General features: G+C 37.0%; 1 protein-coding gene across 1 annotated transcript; it reads left to right on the top strand.

Annotated features, from left to right (window-relative positions):
• Nucleotides 1–23: 23 nt before the first annotated feature.
• LOC144443668 (histamine N-methyltransferase-like) lies at nucleotides 24–7,774 on the top strand. The gene is made up of 4 exons (XM_078133209.1): nucleotides 24–233; nucleotides 2,028–2,264; nucleotides 5,935–6,255; nucleotides 6,944–7,774. Exons 2-4 carry the CDS (start codon nucleotides 2,069–2,071, stop codon nucleotides 7,294–7,296), a joined length of 870 nt encoding a protein of 289 aa, XP_077989335.1. The 5' UTR covers nucleotides 24–233; nucleotides 2,028–2,068; the 3' UTR covers nucleotides 7,297–7,774.
• Nucleotides 7,775–14,398: the final 6,624 nt, after the last annotated feature.

Here is a 14,398-nt window from a genome sequence, read left to right as displayed (position 1 = left end):
ACGGGACTTTCATCATCATCATCATCATATTATACATATGTTGTAGGTCAATGACCTGTTCATAGTTCCATAGAATGTTACGTAGTGGAATCAGTCCAGTGCATATTTTCCAGTGCGACGGTATTGGAAGTATGGATCAATAGAATACTCATAGAGAAATGGTTTTGTACTCCAAAATCTGTCCAATCTTGACTTGAAAGAGTTTATAGTTGGTGCATTTACTACATTGTCAGGTAAGCTGTTCCATGGTTGAAATACTCGATTTGAGAAAAAGTGACGTCGAATTTCCAGTGAGGGTGTATTTAGTTTCTTTAATTTATATGGGTGACCTCGAGTAACCTGGCTGGTATCCAACCTCAGTAGTGTAGATGAGAGGTTGTATAGACCATGAGTTAATTTATAAACTTCAATCATGTCACCTCTGACCCGTCTGTAAGTTAACGTCGGAAGTTCCAGTGAACGAAGTCTTTCAGGATATGTTAATTCATGTAGTCCGGGTATTAGTTTAGTGGCACGTCGTTGAACAGACTCGATGGTGTTAATTTGATGAGCCTTGTAGGGTGTCCAAACTGAATGAGCATATTCTAAGTGAGGTCTAATCAATCCACGATATAAGCAGAGAAAGGTGTCCTTGTCCAAAAAGTTGAAGGTTCTACGGATGATCCCCAGAAGTCGATTTGCAGACTGTGTAATCTTAGCAATATGTTGATCGAATGATAATTTATAGTCAATTGTAACACCAAGGTCTTTCTCTTCTGAAATATGCTCAAGGATAACTGGTTGGTCTGATCCCATAGTATAAGTTGTATGTGGACTATTCCGTCCTAGCTGCAAAACCTTACATTTTTGAGGATGAAATTTTAGTAGCCAGATATCTGACCACTGTTGTAGTGAGTTCAAGTCCTGTTGCAGTGTTGTTGGGCCATCTTGAACATCTGATCTGGTGAATAACTTTGTATCATCCGCGAAGAGTTTTAACGTGGAGATAGTACAGTTTGGCATGTCATTAATGAAAATCACAAATAGTAAGGGTCCTAACACACTTCCCTGTGGAATGCCACTGTAGACATCTGCCCAATCAGAGAACTCCCCGTTGACGTTGACACGTTGCCTACGATTACTTAGGAATGCTCCTATCCAATTTAGTAGTTTTCCCTCAATGTGACAGGCTGACAGTTTCTGGAGTAAACGCTGATGAGGAACCTTATCAAAAGCCTTCATAAAGTCCATGTAAATCACATCAACACAGCCACCTTTGTCTAGAATTTGAGTCCAACCATCCAAGGATTCTAATAGTTGTGTTACACAAGATCTACCAGGTAGAAATCCGTGTTGATCGTTGTGGAGAAGGTTATTTTGTTGCGCAACTTGGCTCGGGGCAACTTTGTGGGACAGCGTGTACGTTTTATTCGAGGGTCCTAGAAACCCGTTATTTTATCCAGGGGTGCGTTCGATTATGTAACCAAGGGTGCCTCGAGGCACCTAAAGTTGCCCCGAGCCAAGTTGCGTTCGATTACTACATGACGTCACACTCGGGGTGCCCCAGCCCTCCTCATGGAGCGGAATGAGGCAGGGGCAGCTTGGGGATTGACCTGACCTGACTTGACCCAAGATGGGGAGGACATGTAATTGTTATCAATTCCGTAAGAATTATACCGTATTTTGAGGATATCTTTCCACATTTAGTGAGGAAATAATTTTTCACTTCAAGTTGTCTAAAATATTTTGGAAAGACGGACCAAATTATTTATCGTGAATCACGGATTTAATTACAGGCTCGATCCCAGGGGTACCCCAAATGCCGTGCCCAAGTGACGTCAGTTACCCTGGTCTGAGGCTCCCCGGGCAAGCATAATCGAACGCCTGAGGCTCCCCGGGGACGGATAATCGAACGCACCCCGGTATATTACAGAGTACACGTTCATCCTTGATAACATGTATGTAAGCGTCTACATGATAACGCTATGTTCGAACGTGTTCAGACGAAATGTATTTAATACTAATACAATCACTGAATTTGTTTACAGTTGAAACATTCTAATAGAACGTCAGCTAGCTGCCTGTGATCATGATGGCTTCACAGATGACTTCATTGTTGTCGTCTCCTACTCACTATCTTCAAAGTCAGGTTGCCTACCTCAGCCTCACAGACAGGGCTGAGAAGGTGTACGAGCTATGTTCAGCTGAAATTCCCCAAGAAATCATTTCAGGCGCCAAAGGTGACATAGAACAATTCCACTACCTGGGCGTAGGTAGTGGGTCAGGTAGGTGACGTTTTGCAGTCAGGGATATCCCGATTCGAACGGGGTAAACGTTAATGAATCCAACTGATTAAGATAAATGACAATTTATTGAAATGATAATTTTAGACAAAAATCCAGTCTCGTGTGGTAGATAAAAAGCAAGAGTAAATCCCCCACACGAGTAGGTTCTAGGCATCGCCGCATGGATCCATGTATCCATCTCACAAATACATCCATGGTTCTAGGCCAGACAAAACACGGATTTTTGGCGCACGCAACACGCACGTAAAGTTTAACGTGGTGGCACATGTTCAAGCAGGTATAATCACAGTCCCTGGGACTGTACGTGGTATAATGTATGCTTTCTATATTCTCAAAAGCCAGGGAATGAATGAACAGTCTAGTCTTAGAGAGTTCTGACCTTCAAATCTACTAGACCAGATCCAAACACTGGAATTTATTGAGGTCGGGTCTTCACACAAATTCACTGTACCAAATCAACAATACCACAAAGGAACACTTTGTAAAGATTCTTTCACTGAGAAATCTTTATTCGTCATTACATTTGGTGTAGATTTTCGATTAGTTGTCAGGTTATTTTTTCTCTGCAATTCGCCATCAGTTATCTTTGTTTTCAAAATCGGCATGCAGTTAGTCTTCTGTTCTGAGCATTACATTTTTCACATAGATTTCATACTTGTTCTTGTATGTACTGGGTACATTCAAGAGTAAAAATGTTTTGCCAACTGCAGAATGTTGCACATGAAAACAAAAAAGATGACGTATACTCATATGTGAAAGTAGTCACATGATTTCATACAGTTTCATTATTTATTGATAGCAATGGATGTTTTGCACAACTAAAATATACCATTGCAATATGTTTAGGACAAGAATGCACGAATTTGGCTTGGCTAAATGAAGAGACAATTGCTCGTTCAAGAACAAAACTTTTTGGGACATAAGTCCCTGGAGATAAATAACGATCTAGCAAGTGACTGTTTCAAAACTCAAAACCTGTCATCCTAACTCAGAGAGTAAATCTTTGGCAATTTGCAAAAATTGCCAATGGCGTTGTCGCACAACTGTACAATTTTTAAAATTGTTTATCCACCTGCTGATCCATACTAGGTATAGGTGTTAATTTGCTGAATGATTATGCAGTTGCCTATCCAGCCCTGCTGTTGTCTTTGCAATGTACGCGATCATTTGGCTGTTGCTATAGGTGTGGTCATGTTCCTAGACCTATATGCATACATTTTTTGAATGTTCATTTGTCTATGAATACCTGACGGTATCTTTGTGATATATATCATCATATAGCTGTTGCTATGGGCGTGGCCTTGTTGCTAGGTACATTTGCATAATTGTTTTTCAATGTTTATTCATTTGTCTATTAATCCCTGTTATCTTTGCATTATGTGATCATTTGACTGTTGCTATGGGTGTGGTCTTGTTGCTATGTACATTTACATACATTTTTGAAACATTTACTCAGTTGTCTATTAATCCCTGTTATCTTTGCAATATATGCGATCATTTGGCAGTTGCTATGGGCATGGTCTTGTTGGTAGGCACATTTGCATACACTTTATGAATGTTTGTTCACTTGTCTAAGAATCTTATCTTTGTGATATATACAATTGTTGGCTGTTGCTATTGGTGTGGTTATGGTGCTAGGGATATTTGCATACATTTTAGAATGTTTACTCACTTACCTACCAGATGATGTTCTTATTATAGCAAAATGTACTGGCATTTGGTTGTTGCTAAGGGCGTGGTCATGGTTGCTATGGTCAATTGTGTCGAAATATTTTGAACAAAATCTGCAGAATATCACTTCTAGAAACATCTCACCAAATTTCAGTCTCAATGACCAAGTACTTTTTGAGATATAAGTTTTTGACAAAATTCACATTTTTACACGTAATTTGCATATCACGGATGAGGATTTCTTCATCAGATTGCATCCCCATTAAATTTCAGCCCAATCTCCTCAGTGGTTTTGGCATTAAAGATTTTTGACCAAAAGACACATTTTTAGTCCTAATTTGCACATTACTGATAGAATCATCAGACCAATATACCAGGAAGTTTTTTCAACCAAATATGGCATTTTTTAGCCATATCGCATACCGTGAATGTGATGTGATCATTTTCCCAACTAGACATCACAAGTAATGTCCCCACCAAATACCAAGGCAATTGGTCTGATGGTTTTTGAGTGTAAGTAGTACACACACACACACACACACACACACACTGCACCATGCTTATAACACTACTGAACCTTATCAATTCAGTTGTGTTAATGAAAAACGTCATCGAAAATAATGCCCTTTGTATGTCCTAATTTTTTTTGTTGAGATGTAATGTTTATGTAAACGTGTTCCAAATGAAAAGGTTATTCAGTGGCCAATATTAGCTATGACTATTTACAAAGACGAAGTGTGAACTGATCACAGCTAGCTGAAGCTATACATTGATATTGGTAATGCCAAACATGATGTTGTAGACTTTCAACTAGCATTCTTCAATGTCGTCAAAAAAATATAACAGCCTCATATACCTTTTGATGAAATGGTGACTTGTGCGATCATTAGTTTTCTGTTCAATTTTACTTTGAAAACACTTTTAGTTAGTAGTTTGACATTGTACATTGTGCGACGACGACAACATGTATTTTCCAAAATGGCAGAGAGGGACGTCACTAACTATCGCAAGGTTTTGGAGTCCTCAACAGTAAGGTATAGCAAGTCCCATGCATTACGATATTTCGTCCAGACGCAATGCGTATGTCACTATGTTTATGTATACGCAACTTTTTAGAGTTTTGAAACTGTACTCGTCTTTTAATATTTAGTTTGAAACAATTTTAACTTTTCTTAGAAAACTAATCAATAACTATGATTGAAAAAAAATCAGTGTGCAAATATTGAGTTTAGAGAGATTAAGAGATTTAGACAAGGGTTACACTATAGAACTGTGACCAGCAGTCTCATTCTAGTTATACAAATATAAAGGCAATGATATTGTGCCTTTGCTAAGAGAAAGTCCACACATATCAACTTAAATATTTCATTATTTCAGCATTATGATGACCTAAAAAGGGTCACCAGATGCAGCCGTTTTAATTCTAACATCATCAACTTCAACTTCTGAATCCTTTAATATGTATCAATACATATACGTAGTCTCGGTTACATACGTTGCATCAAATCAATGAAAGTTGGCGCAAAAAAATCAGGTCAAGTGATGGGTACATTCTATACTTTGTAATTGTGGATTTCCATTATTGGGAGCGCATCTACCATTTATACTTCATGACATATCTTAATGTGCATGCCACATGTGAGCAGTAATTAAAGTTGGTGATTAATGGTTGTCAAGAGAGATATAATTTGAGAGGTTCGGATTATTTATCAAAAAACGTTTTCAACAGAATGTGAACATATTTGAGTACTTACATTGTTGGATTAGCAAAGAGAAGGCGAAATTTGCCATGAAAACCAATATATATTGCAAATAAAACAGATGATGGATCTTTGGATCCGAATGTGAATGTGTGTATATATAAACATTCAATCTTTCGTGTAAGTTCTATGGTTTGAAAGACCTTATACTACAATGTAAAAAATTAATCTCATAAACTGTGGTGTCTAGTCTCACAATTTTAAATATTCATTTTCAGGCGAAGCAGATATAAAGGTGCTTATTCAACTGAAAAAGCGATATCCGAGAATCAAAGCAACAATTATGGAGCCTTCACCTGCTTTGATATCCAATTTTAAGGAGAATATCACCAAAGTGGGGTCGGCACTGGAGGGAGTAGAGTTTGAATGGAAGACTATGACGTTCGAAGAATACATGGAAGGTGACGATAACAACCAATGCTTTCACTGCATAATTCTCATTGGTGTTACGGCTTACTTTGAGGATATTGAACAGGCAATGAAGGACCTGTACAAGATATTGGTGAAAAATGGAACTATTGTCATCACTAACGATTCGGGTATAGTTGAACTTCTTTATTTGCATATATGATATTGTTTGGAGGTTTGATTAGGTGTTATTCGTAGCAGCTTTTAAATCATTTTCGGGTGCGGTACTAATACTTATATTTTTTATGTTGCGCGTTCGCACAAAGCACCTCACAATTATTCAATTATTATCCCTGGTATAGGCCTTGGGAGCATACAATCGCAGCCTCTGTAAGAGCACGGTAACAGATTAAATCATTTTTCTTAGCCTTTTTCCTATAGTGCAGGGGCATATGGCAGATTTTTGGGTTTCATGTGAAATTCATGTTAATTTTTGCCAACATATCTCATTCTGTTCCCCTAACCATGCTAACTGAGCAATTAAAAAATATATGTTGGCAATTTTTATTTCAATTTCAATATTAAGGGTAATTTTTGCAGCAATTTCATAAATGATGTAAAATCATGGTTTTTCTGTATATTGATGGCAAATATATATATATATATATATATATATATATATATATATATATATATATATATATATATATATGCAGATTAATATAATAGTGAAAAGGGAAGTAAACAATTATTGGGTATATCCCGATTTAGATGTTCTAAGAGAGTAAGAGTGCATTTCCTCTCACAAAGTTGCATGTGATTACTGTACACATTCTCACACACTGCTAATATTGACTGTGTGTATGTTTTTGTCAACAGAGAAAAATGTCTTTGATGCAATACGAAAGAAGTTCCCAACCCACCTCTTTGGTCACAAAAGGGTTCCAACTGACAAAGTGGTAGCTGTATTTAATGAAATTGGGGCCAGTGTCAGAGTATCGGATATGGAGGCTTCCATTGACATCACTTTGTGTTTACAGAAAGATTCAGAGATCGGAAACTTGATCTTAGATATTTTGACCCATGTTCTGAATTTTAGAGAAACAGCACCTGAAGATTTATTTCGAGACGTATTCCAGGTTCTTCAAGATCCAGAACTTTTATCACGTAAAAGAAATGATAGTGTATTTATCTATGACAATAAGGATGTAATAATTGTTCAAAAGGCCTGATAGTTGTCTTAGGGTAATTTTTACCGAGTCTGTATACAAACTCATTTCAAAAACTAAAGCTATGGAATATGTTGAAATGTTACTGGATATTGTTGAGAAAATAAAAATCTCAAAAAGAAAAGATAGAAAAGTCAAATTTCAAGTTAAAAATAGATTAAATTGAAGTTATTAAAGTTTTGTAAAGATGAAATGAAAATTATCAAATATGAAATATAAAATATAAAACGAAAGTGAAAATCAAAAATTTTCAAAGAAAAATTTAGCATAGAGGAAATTGACGGTGATGGGGATAACTTAACAAGCTCTCACAGTTACCTACGTAACCTTCGTTAATTTCGAATGGAATTGTCACATGGACGATGAGGCTGTATTTAGAGATCCGACATTCTGGTCAAGTGAATACATCTGGTTTGCAGTATTAGCTATGTGTGACTTGTTAACAATTTGTTTTTTGGAAGCACTATTTCCTTTGGTGACAATAACAGCCATCTTTCTAAATTTGACTTTTGCTTTTCTTTGTCAGGTGCTTAATTGAGTGAGTGAGTGAGTGAGTGTGTGTGTGTGTGCGTGCGCGCGCGCGTGTATGCATGTGTGCGTGTGACTGGCTTTGTGCGTGTATGCATGCGTGCGTATGACTGGCTGTGTGTGTGTTAGAAATCAAGATAACGTCCAAGGTCAAAGGTACAGCTAATATATAATACAAAACATAATATGGGAGATTCAAAGAATATAATATGAAAGTTAACAATTGAAAACATTTGTGTGCTTATTCAACAACTTGTAAAAATAGTGTGTGTTTTTTTCAAAAGCATAAAATAAATATCTTGCACGATTTCTTATAACAGTAGGATTTTGATTGTTCATAAACCTCAAATATTTATAATCAGATAATGGCTTGTCTATATACGTTGTGGGAATATACTTTTCTCCGAGTTCTTCATAAAGAGGACAAACAAATATACAGCGTTTATCATCTTCAATCACATCCAGTTCGACTAAGCATAGCAGTAGGAAGGGCTTCCTACCTCAATGGACTAAGCACCCCCCTCCCCCGTAATGTTACCCACAGAGTTACCCCGGTGGGGATCCTAATACATAACTGGACTTAGTGCATCTCTGTCGATACATCTGGTTATTCAACGTATTTATACAGATACAAAAGTACAAACAGACTATCACATGATTGATAAAGCATCTGGACTTTCAATAGCAAGATGCTAGAATGACCAGGTTAATCTTTCACACAGCGAACTGCACTTTGAGCTGTGAAGGTTCGGCTCTATTCTCTGGGTCCAATGATACAACTAATGGCTATCATTGCTAGCACTTTGGTGTTGTCTCTTCTTGGCTACCTGGTTGTACCAGTGCCAGGGTCAAGTTCATACCCTTTTCAAAATACATCTTTGCCATGGGATCAACGGGTCGATGATTTGGTCAGTCGCTTGACTCTGGATGAAATGGTGTTCCAAATGGCAAGGATGAGCCCCACCCCTTCTATTGATAGACTGGGGGTTAAACCATACGCATTGAACTTGGAGTGTCTATACAGGGCAGTCTCACCAACTGGCTTGGATACAGCTTTCCCACAATCAATTGGTCTGGCAATCATTTTCAGATAAATACATGTATGATGATTACGTTTTTAACTTCCGTAAGGAAGTTTATATAATAGAAATGAAGTTTGGGTGTGTATGTGTGTGTCACAATTTCCGAACAAATGGCTGCATCAATTCGAACGAAATTTGATAGACATGTTTTGTAGGGTAATGGCTAGAACTGATCAGGTTTTAGTAATAATCCAATGAATATTAATGACCAATTTGAGTAATTATTCGACCGAACGAGTATAAAATTGGCATCAGATTCAGATACAGATTCAGATTCAGGTAGCATTATCTTGAACGTTATATTGAGCGTCAGATGGCCTCAAATCCGAAGACACCCGACGGACTCAAACCTAAAATAATAGCTTTGAGACTACAGGGAAGGATTCTGCTTCACTGCCGTTATTGGGTGTATTCAGATCTGAGGCTATCTGATGCTCAATATGACGCTACCTGAATCTGAATCTGATGCTCTGATTTCAGGGGTTTCGTGCCAACCTTATTTTGTGTTTCCCTTGGATCTGCACTCTGCATTGGCTGGACAAAAAAGAAGACCGAGGCAGGGTATTTAAGTGATTCACACTCACTTTTTTTCTTGGCCTTAAAATCGGTTTGCAATGAGCATGGAGTTCACAAGCAGGTTAAATATTTATCATTGTTTCAATTTCGTCAAATATGGACTTATCATTTTCAAATTTCACACACTAATGCGCAGATGAATAAAGAGAAATCATTTTCTTTTAGATTTTCGATTAGAAGTTTAGTAAGTATTATATTGACCTCGAACCGTCTCCTTTTTACTGTGTTCTTTTCCAATTTCTCTCGATAACAAAATACCACTGTCTGTTGCAAGGCTTGTACATAATCATTTATCGAGCTCTGTATCTCAGGATGTAAATACACTCTCACATATTTATCAAGTGTAATTATCTATAATTTATACCCAAATGTCCCGCCAAATGTGTGTGGTCAAAAAATATGGAAAATAGACCAAGCCTTGCCTAGCCTACAAAGAAAATTTCGCGACAATGTATCAATAATGGTGACCTATACATTGACCTATATATAATTAGTGTACAGTGAGGGTGCACCACCGTGCACCAACAAAATCTTGAAAATTTTCCCGGAGTGATTAAAGGAATGTGTAAACTCGTTATGGGATAGAAGGAAGTTCAACACGCACATGCCATATCCCGGGTATGTAGAGGATCATGAAGCCGAGTGAAGTCGAGGACGGCAAGCTTTCCTGTGCTGAGAATAGGAGGCAAGGCGGGCATTTCAACAATATTTTTGACAACTAACTTTCATTGGGACTTGACGAATCACAGATATAGAGCTAAATTTCTTGCATAAATCATGAAATTGCAAGACTATACCCTTACGGAAGGCATTCAGTTTAAATCTGGTTATATCTGAATTATTCCAACTGATCAGTGACGTATTAAACTGTGAAGTGTGAACTGTGAAGTATGAAGCATGAAGTCCTGAATAGGCTTTCGTTGGATTGTAATCAATAAAAGGATCCCGAGCACCATGTACCATCTTGACTTATTATGTCTATGAGTTACTGTAGTTAAACGTCTTGGCGGTGTGTCTTGGACGGTGCTGTACAAAAGGATATGGTTTACTCGGGTACATTACGGTCTGTGATTATGTATAAAAATAATGATATGATTAAAAGGTAAAATAGCATCTCCCAAACACTATGACATTAACACCAGTACTTCACTACATAATATTCTTTTGAATGCTAGTGAAATTTTTCATTGTATGACTAATTATCTTTATTTTTTTAGCTATATTTGCATAACACTGGTAACTTCAACATCAGATTTACTAAAAAATGATTAATTTAGAAGTTTCTATCTACCTAGGTATTGTAGCACAACAATCGAAAATAATGTATAATGTCTCAATTCGGCGATTTCTGGAGTCTTTGTCCTCTCCAGTTGGAGAGCAGCAGACGATCTTCAAAACTTTGTCGGATTTTTAAGGGGTAGACCATTCGATATCCTGGGGGGGGGCTTGGAAGATTGGTGGAGAGTCATTATTTTTTTTCCCACCTGCTTGACTGAGATTTAGTTTTTTTCTCCTTCGCCTATGCTGGCAACTTTATTTTTCTTTCCTTCTTTGAGATATCCGGATTTTTTTTACATCAATGTTGAACACCTACTTTTGTTGCCGGAATTTTCTGTTTGGTTTTCGCACAGGGTAATACAGAGAGTAAAATGATGCTGTTCTATCACACACAGATGTTATTTAGAAAACTACATATTTCATACATGTTTGATTTTCAAGGAAAGAAAAATAAAGTGACATTGTATAGTGACAACTCAATGTGCGTACATGCGTATGTACATATTTCTGGGTCCCAAATTCAGATGATGTTGGCCCACATAGGGGCATTGATATTGCATGTATAGTAAAGTTACTGATGTGTTAGAGCACTTTAGGAGGTCATACCTAGTGTACAATAGAAACTTGAATTTGATTTGTGGTGTCGATACATGTAGTGTCTGAAATAGGAAGTTGATTCATCCCTGACAAATTCATACTGAAGAGACAAAAGTAGGTGTTCATCATTGACGTAAAAATAGATCCGGATCTCAAACAAGGAAAGAAAAATAGTTGCCAGCATAGGCGAAGGAGAACAAGCGACCTATCGGTCAGAATAGCTCCGCTGTTTTTTTTTTAATTTAATTTTTTATTTTGGTGACATGTAGAAGTGGTTCAGTTCTTCAGCTCTTCACTATGCAGTTTTGTTTTAGCGATGCAATAAAGTGATTAGTGGTTTCATATGATGTCTCACTATAAACACATTTTACACAGAAGTTGGTAATGTATTGTACTTTTATACCATAGTCACCATTTTATAACAAAAATCTACTGTTATGAAAAATTGCACAAAATCTAAGAAAAAAATGACTGGGAAATGCACACAAGAAAAAGAAAAAAGAGAGAAGATTTTGAGGTTGGCTATAAATAATTCCAGTGTCTTACAGCTTTAACCCTGGAAAATTTTAATGATGAATGAAATAAACTAGGGATCTAAAATAATTTTGAGGCAATTTGAATTTCAATTTTCTAACAAATTTACCAAGTCAACAACATTCAACTTGTACTAGTTGTAGTAGATATATATATAGGGAAGAAATGTATTAATCGCCATCTTAGTTTCCGTACGGCGACAATCCCAAGTACCCGAAAGAGAGTCATTCTCAGCCAATTCAGGGTTCGACACTAGAATAAAAAAGTCACTATCCCACAGGACTAGGAAAATTGTTAACGTAGTAGTCCTGCAAAAAAATGTGGTGGTCCTATCTTTAAGTGCTTTCGCTTGTTCACTTAGGCTCTTCATCTCTCTTAGTTTTTGCTCTACTTCTAATTCACTTTTCCAAACCCCATATTTATTTCAGTCAAACCCTGTGTTGTAATTGAACTGTCTATTTCTTTGTAGTTGTTTGTGCATCATCAACTCCTTACTGTAATTTTATTCTCTTTTTTATGTTTTGGAGCTTCTTCTCTTTTTTTTGTTGCTTTCTGTGAGTAGTTTGTCTTAATTGGGCATTGTGGGGGGGGGGATAATAAGATATTATGTGGTCTTATTTCTAGCTTAAATACTACATAACATTTCTGGTACACATTGATCTAACTATTGCATTTTTAAAAGACAAAAAATTACCTTACATAGAGCAAGTCTTTATAGTGTTGTCCTTAGTGCATATTAGAATGTATTTACAACATAAAAATAAATAAATTTGAAGGTTATCAGCAGTTACAGCAAAATTTTGTTACTAATTACATGTACAAGTCACTTCGTCTATTTTCGTGTCTATGTACTTCCGGGTTGACATAAACGTTAAACGTGATACAGTCGGCCCTATAATTACTAAGAAATGACAAAACCGTTCGCAAAATAAAGTTCAAGATTTTAATTTTTAAACTGAATATCAATATCCACTACACATTTAATAACTGGTTTCGTGTATTTAGAAATGTGCCCCAAAACATGAACACGGAACACGGAATCGTGTCAGTGTTACTAGCCAAGTTAGCAGTTTCATTGTAGGCTGTAAGTTGTACCGGTAAAAAAGACGATCATCACATCATGTAGGAACTACAAAAACATAGAACACGTTGTTTTCTTGCTGAATAAACTCACTGAAATAACAATACGGTCAAATTGCGTCTTCGATTTTGACAGCCACCATTATGATTGAGCTTCACTTAGTTCCGCTGAACGTGGCCGAGCCCGGGCGAACGCTGCGCTGACATCCAATTTGTACAGCGTTTTTTACAAAGGGAGCTCGTCAATAACCTACCGAATAATTAACTCAGAAACGTAGTTTAAATACTAACTGATCTAAAAATTACTGTTTAGAAAGACTTCGCATCCGTACATAAATACGAAATCGTACGACAAAGATTTCAACTTTACTAATTTACTTGTTACAGTGTAGAGGCCGGCGCGGCCAGCCTTACCCTTATTATACACATATCATCGTACAACTAATTTTATTGGCTATAATATTAACTACATTTGAAAGGTCTCACTTGATTGGCTCACCCTTCGCTATTCCCGTTTTCAAGAGACACCCCGCCAGAATAAAGTGCCACGTAGTACAGCAATGGCGCGAGATCGCCTGTTGGGCGACTTTCCCACCGGGTGTGCTTTTCGAAAACTACACAACACATGATAAGCTTTTATGACACGGAATCAGAGAAAATCTACCCCGTTTCCAAGCTAATCGTAATTTTATCGCGAATAGACAACCGGAGTTGGTCAAAATAGCAAATTAAAAATCAAATGAATTTTACTATGACCGTGAATTCACATAACCGGTGGTTTGAATTCTGAGCTCCCTAATATACCTATCGAAAAGACACTATCCCGTCGGACTACCTGCAATGGGCATTTTAGTAACCTCTCACTTGATCGTGAGGTGCGTATACTGGAATGAACCATTCTGTAGGAGGGTGGAGAATTTGGATTGAAGTTTACAACCCTTTTTCGAACAAATATTTGTCATTTGGGCGCACAATGCGTAGAATTAAGACTATAGCATATATTACATTGCTTGTTTGACGTCAATAGTGTCTTTTGAAAAGTTGCACTTTACCTAAAGTCTCGCGGACTGATTTCCAATATGGCGTCGGTCATAATGCTCATTAACATATTCATTTTTTTTTTCAAATTACAAAAAAAAAATCATAAAAAATAGAAGAGAAGACGTGCTGACTTGAAATTAACAAATCTAAGTAAGCTACCCTCTGTGCATCAACACACCAGATATCAAAGCAATCTGACTTGAAGTTTGTGAGGAGTTGATAAAAATGTCATTTTTGGAAAAAAAAAATCATAAAAAATTGAAAATGGCACAGATCAACTTGGCATGAACAAATCTGAATAGCCTCCCCCCCAGGGAACATGCCCACCAAATATCGAAGAATTCCGACTGTCACTTTTGGAGTAGATAGTGAAAATATAAAAGTTTGAC

This window comes from Glandiceps talaboti, chromosome 12 (assembly GCF_964340395.1).
Source record: "Glandiceps talaboti chromosome 12, keGlaTala1.1, whole genome shotgun sequence".
Lineage (NCBI taxonomy): Eukaryota > Metazoa > Hemichordata > Enteropneusta > Spengelidae > Glandiceps > Glandiceps talaboti.
The sequence above is the reverse complement of the archived record's forward strand: the minus strand, read 5'-3'. Positions and strand labels throughout refer to the sequence as shown.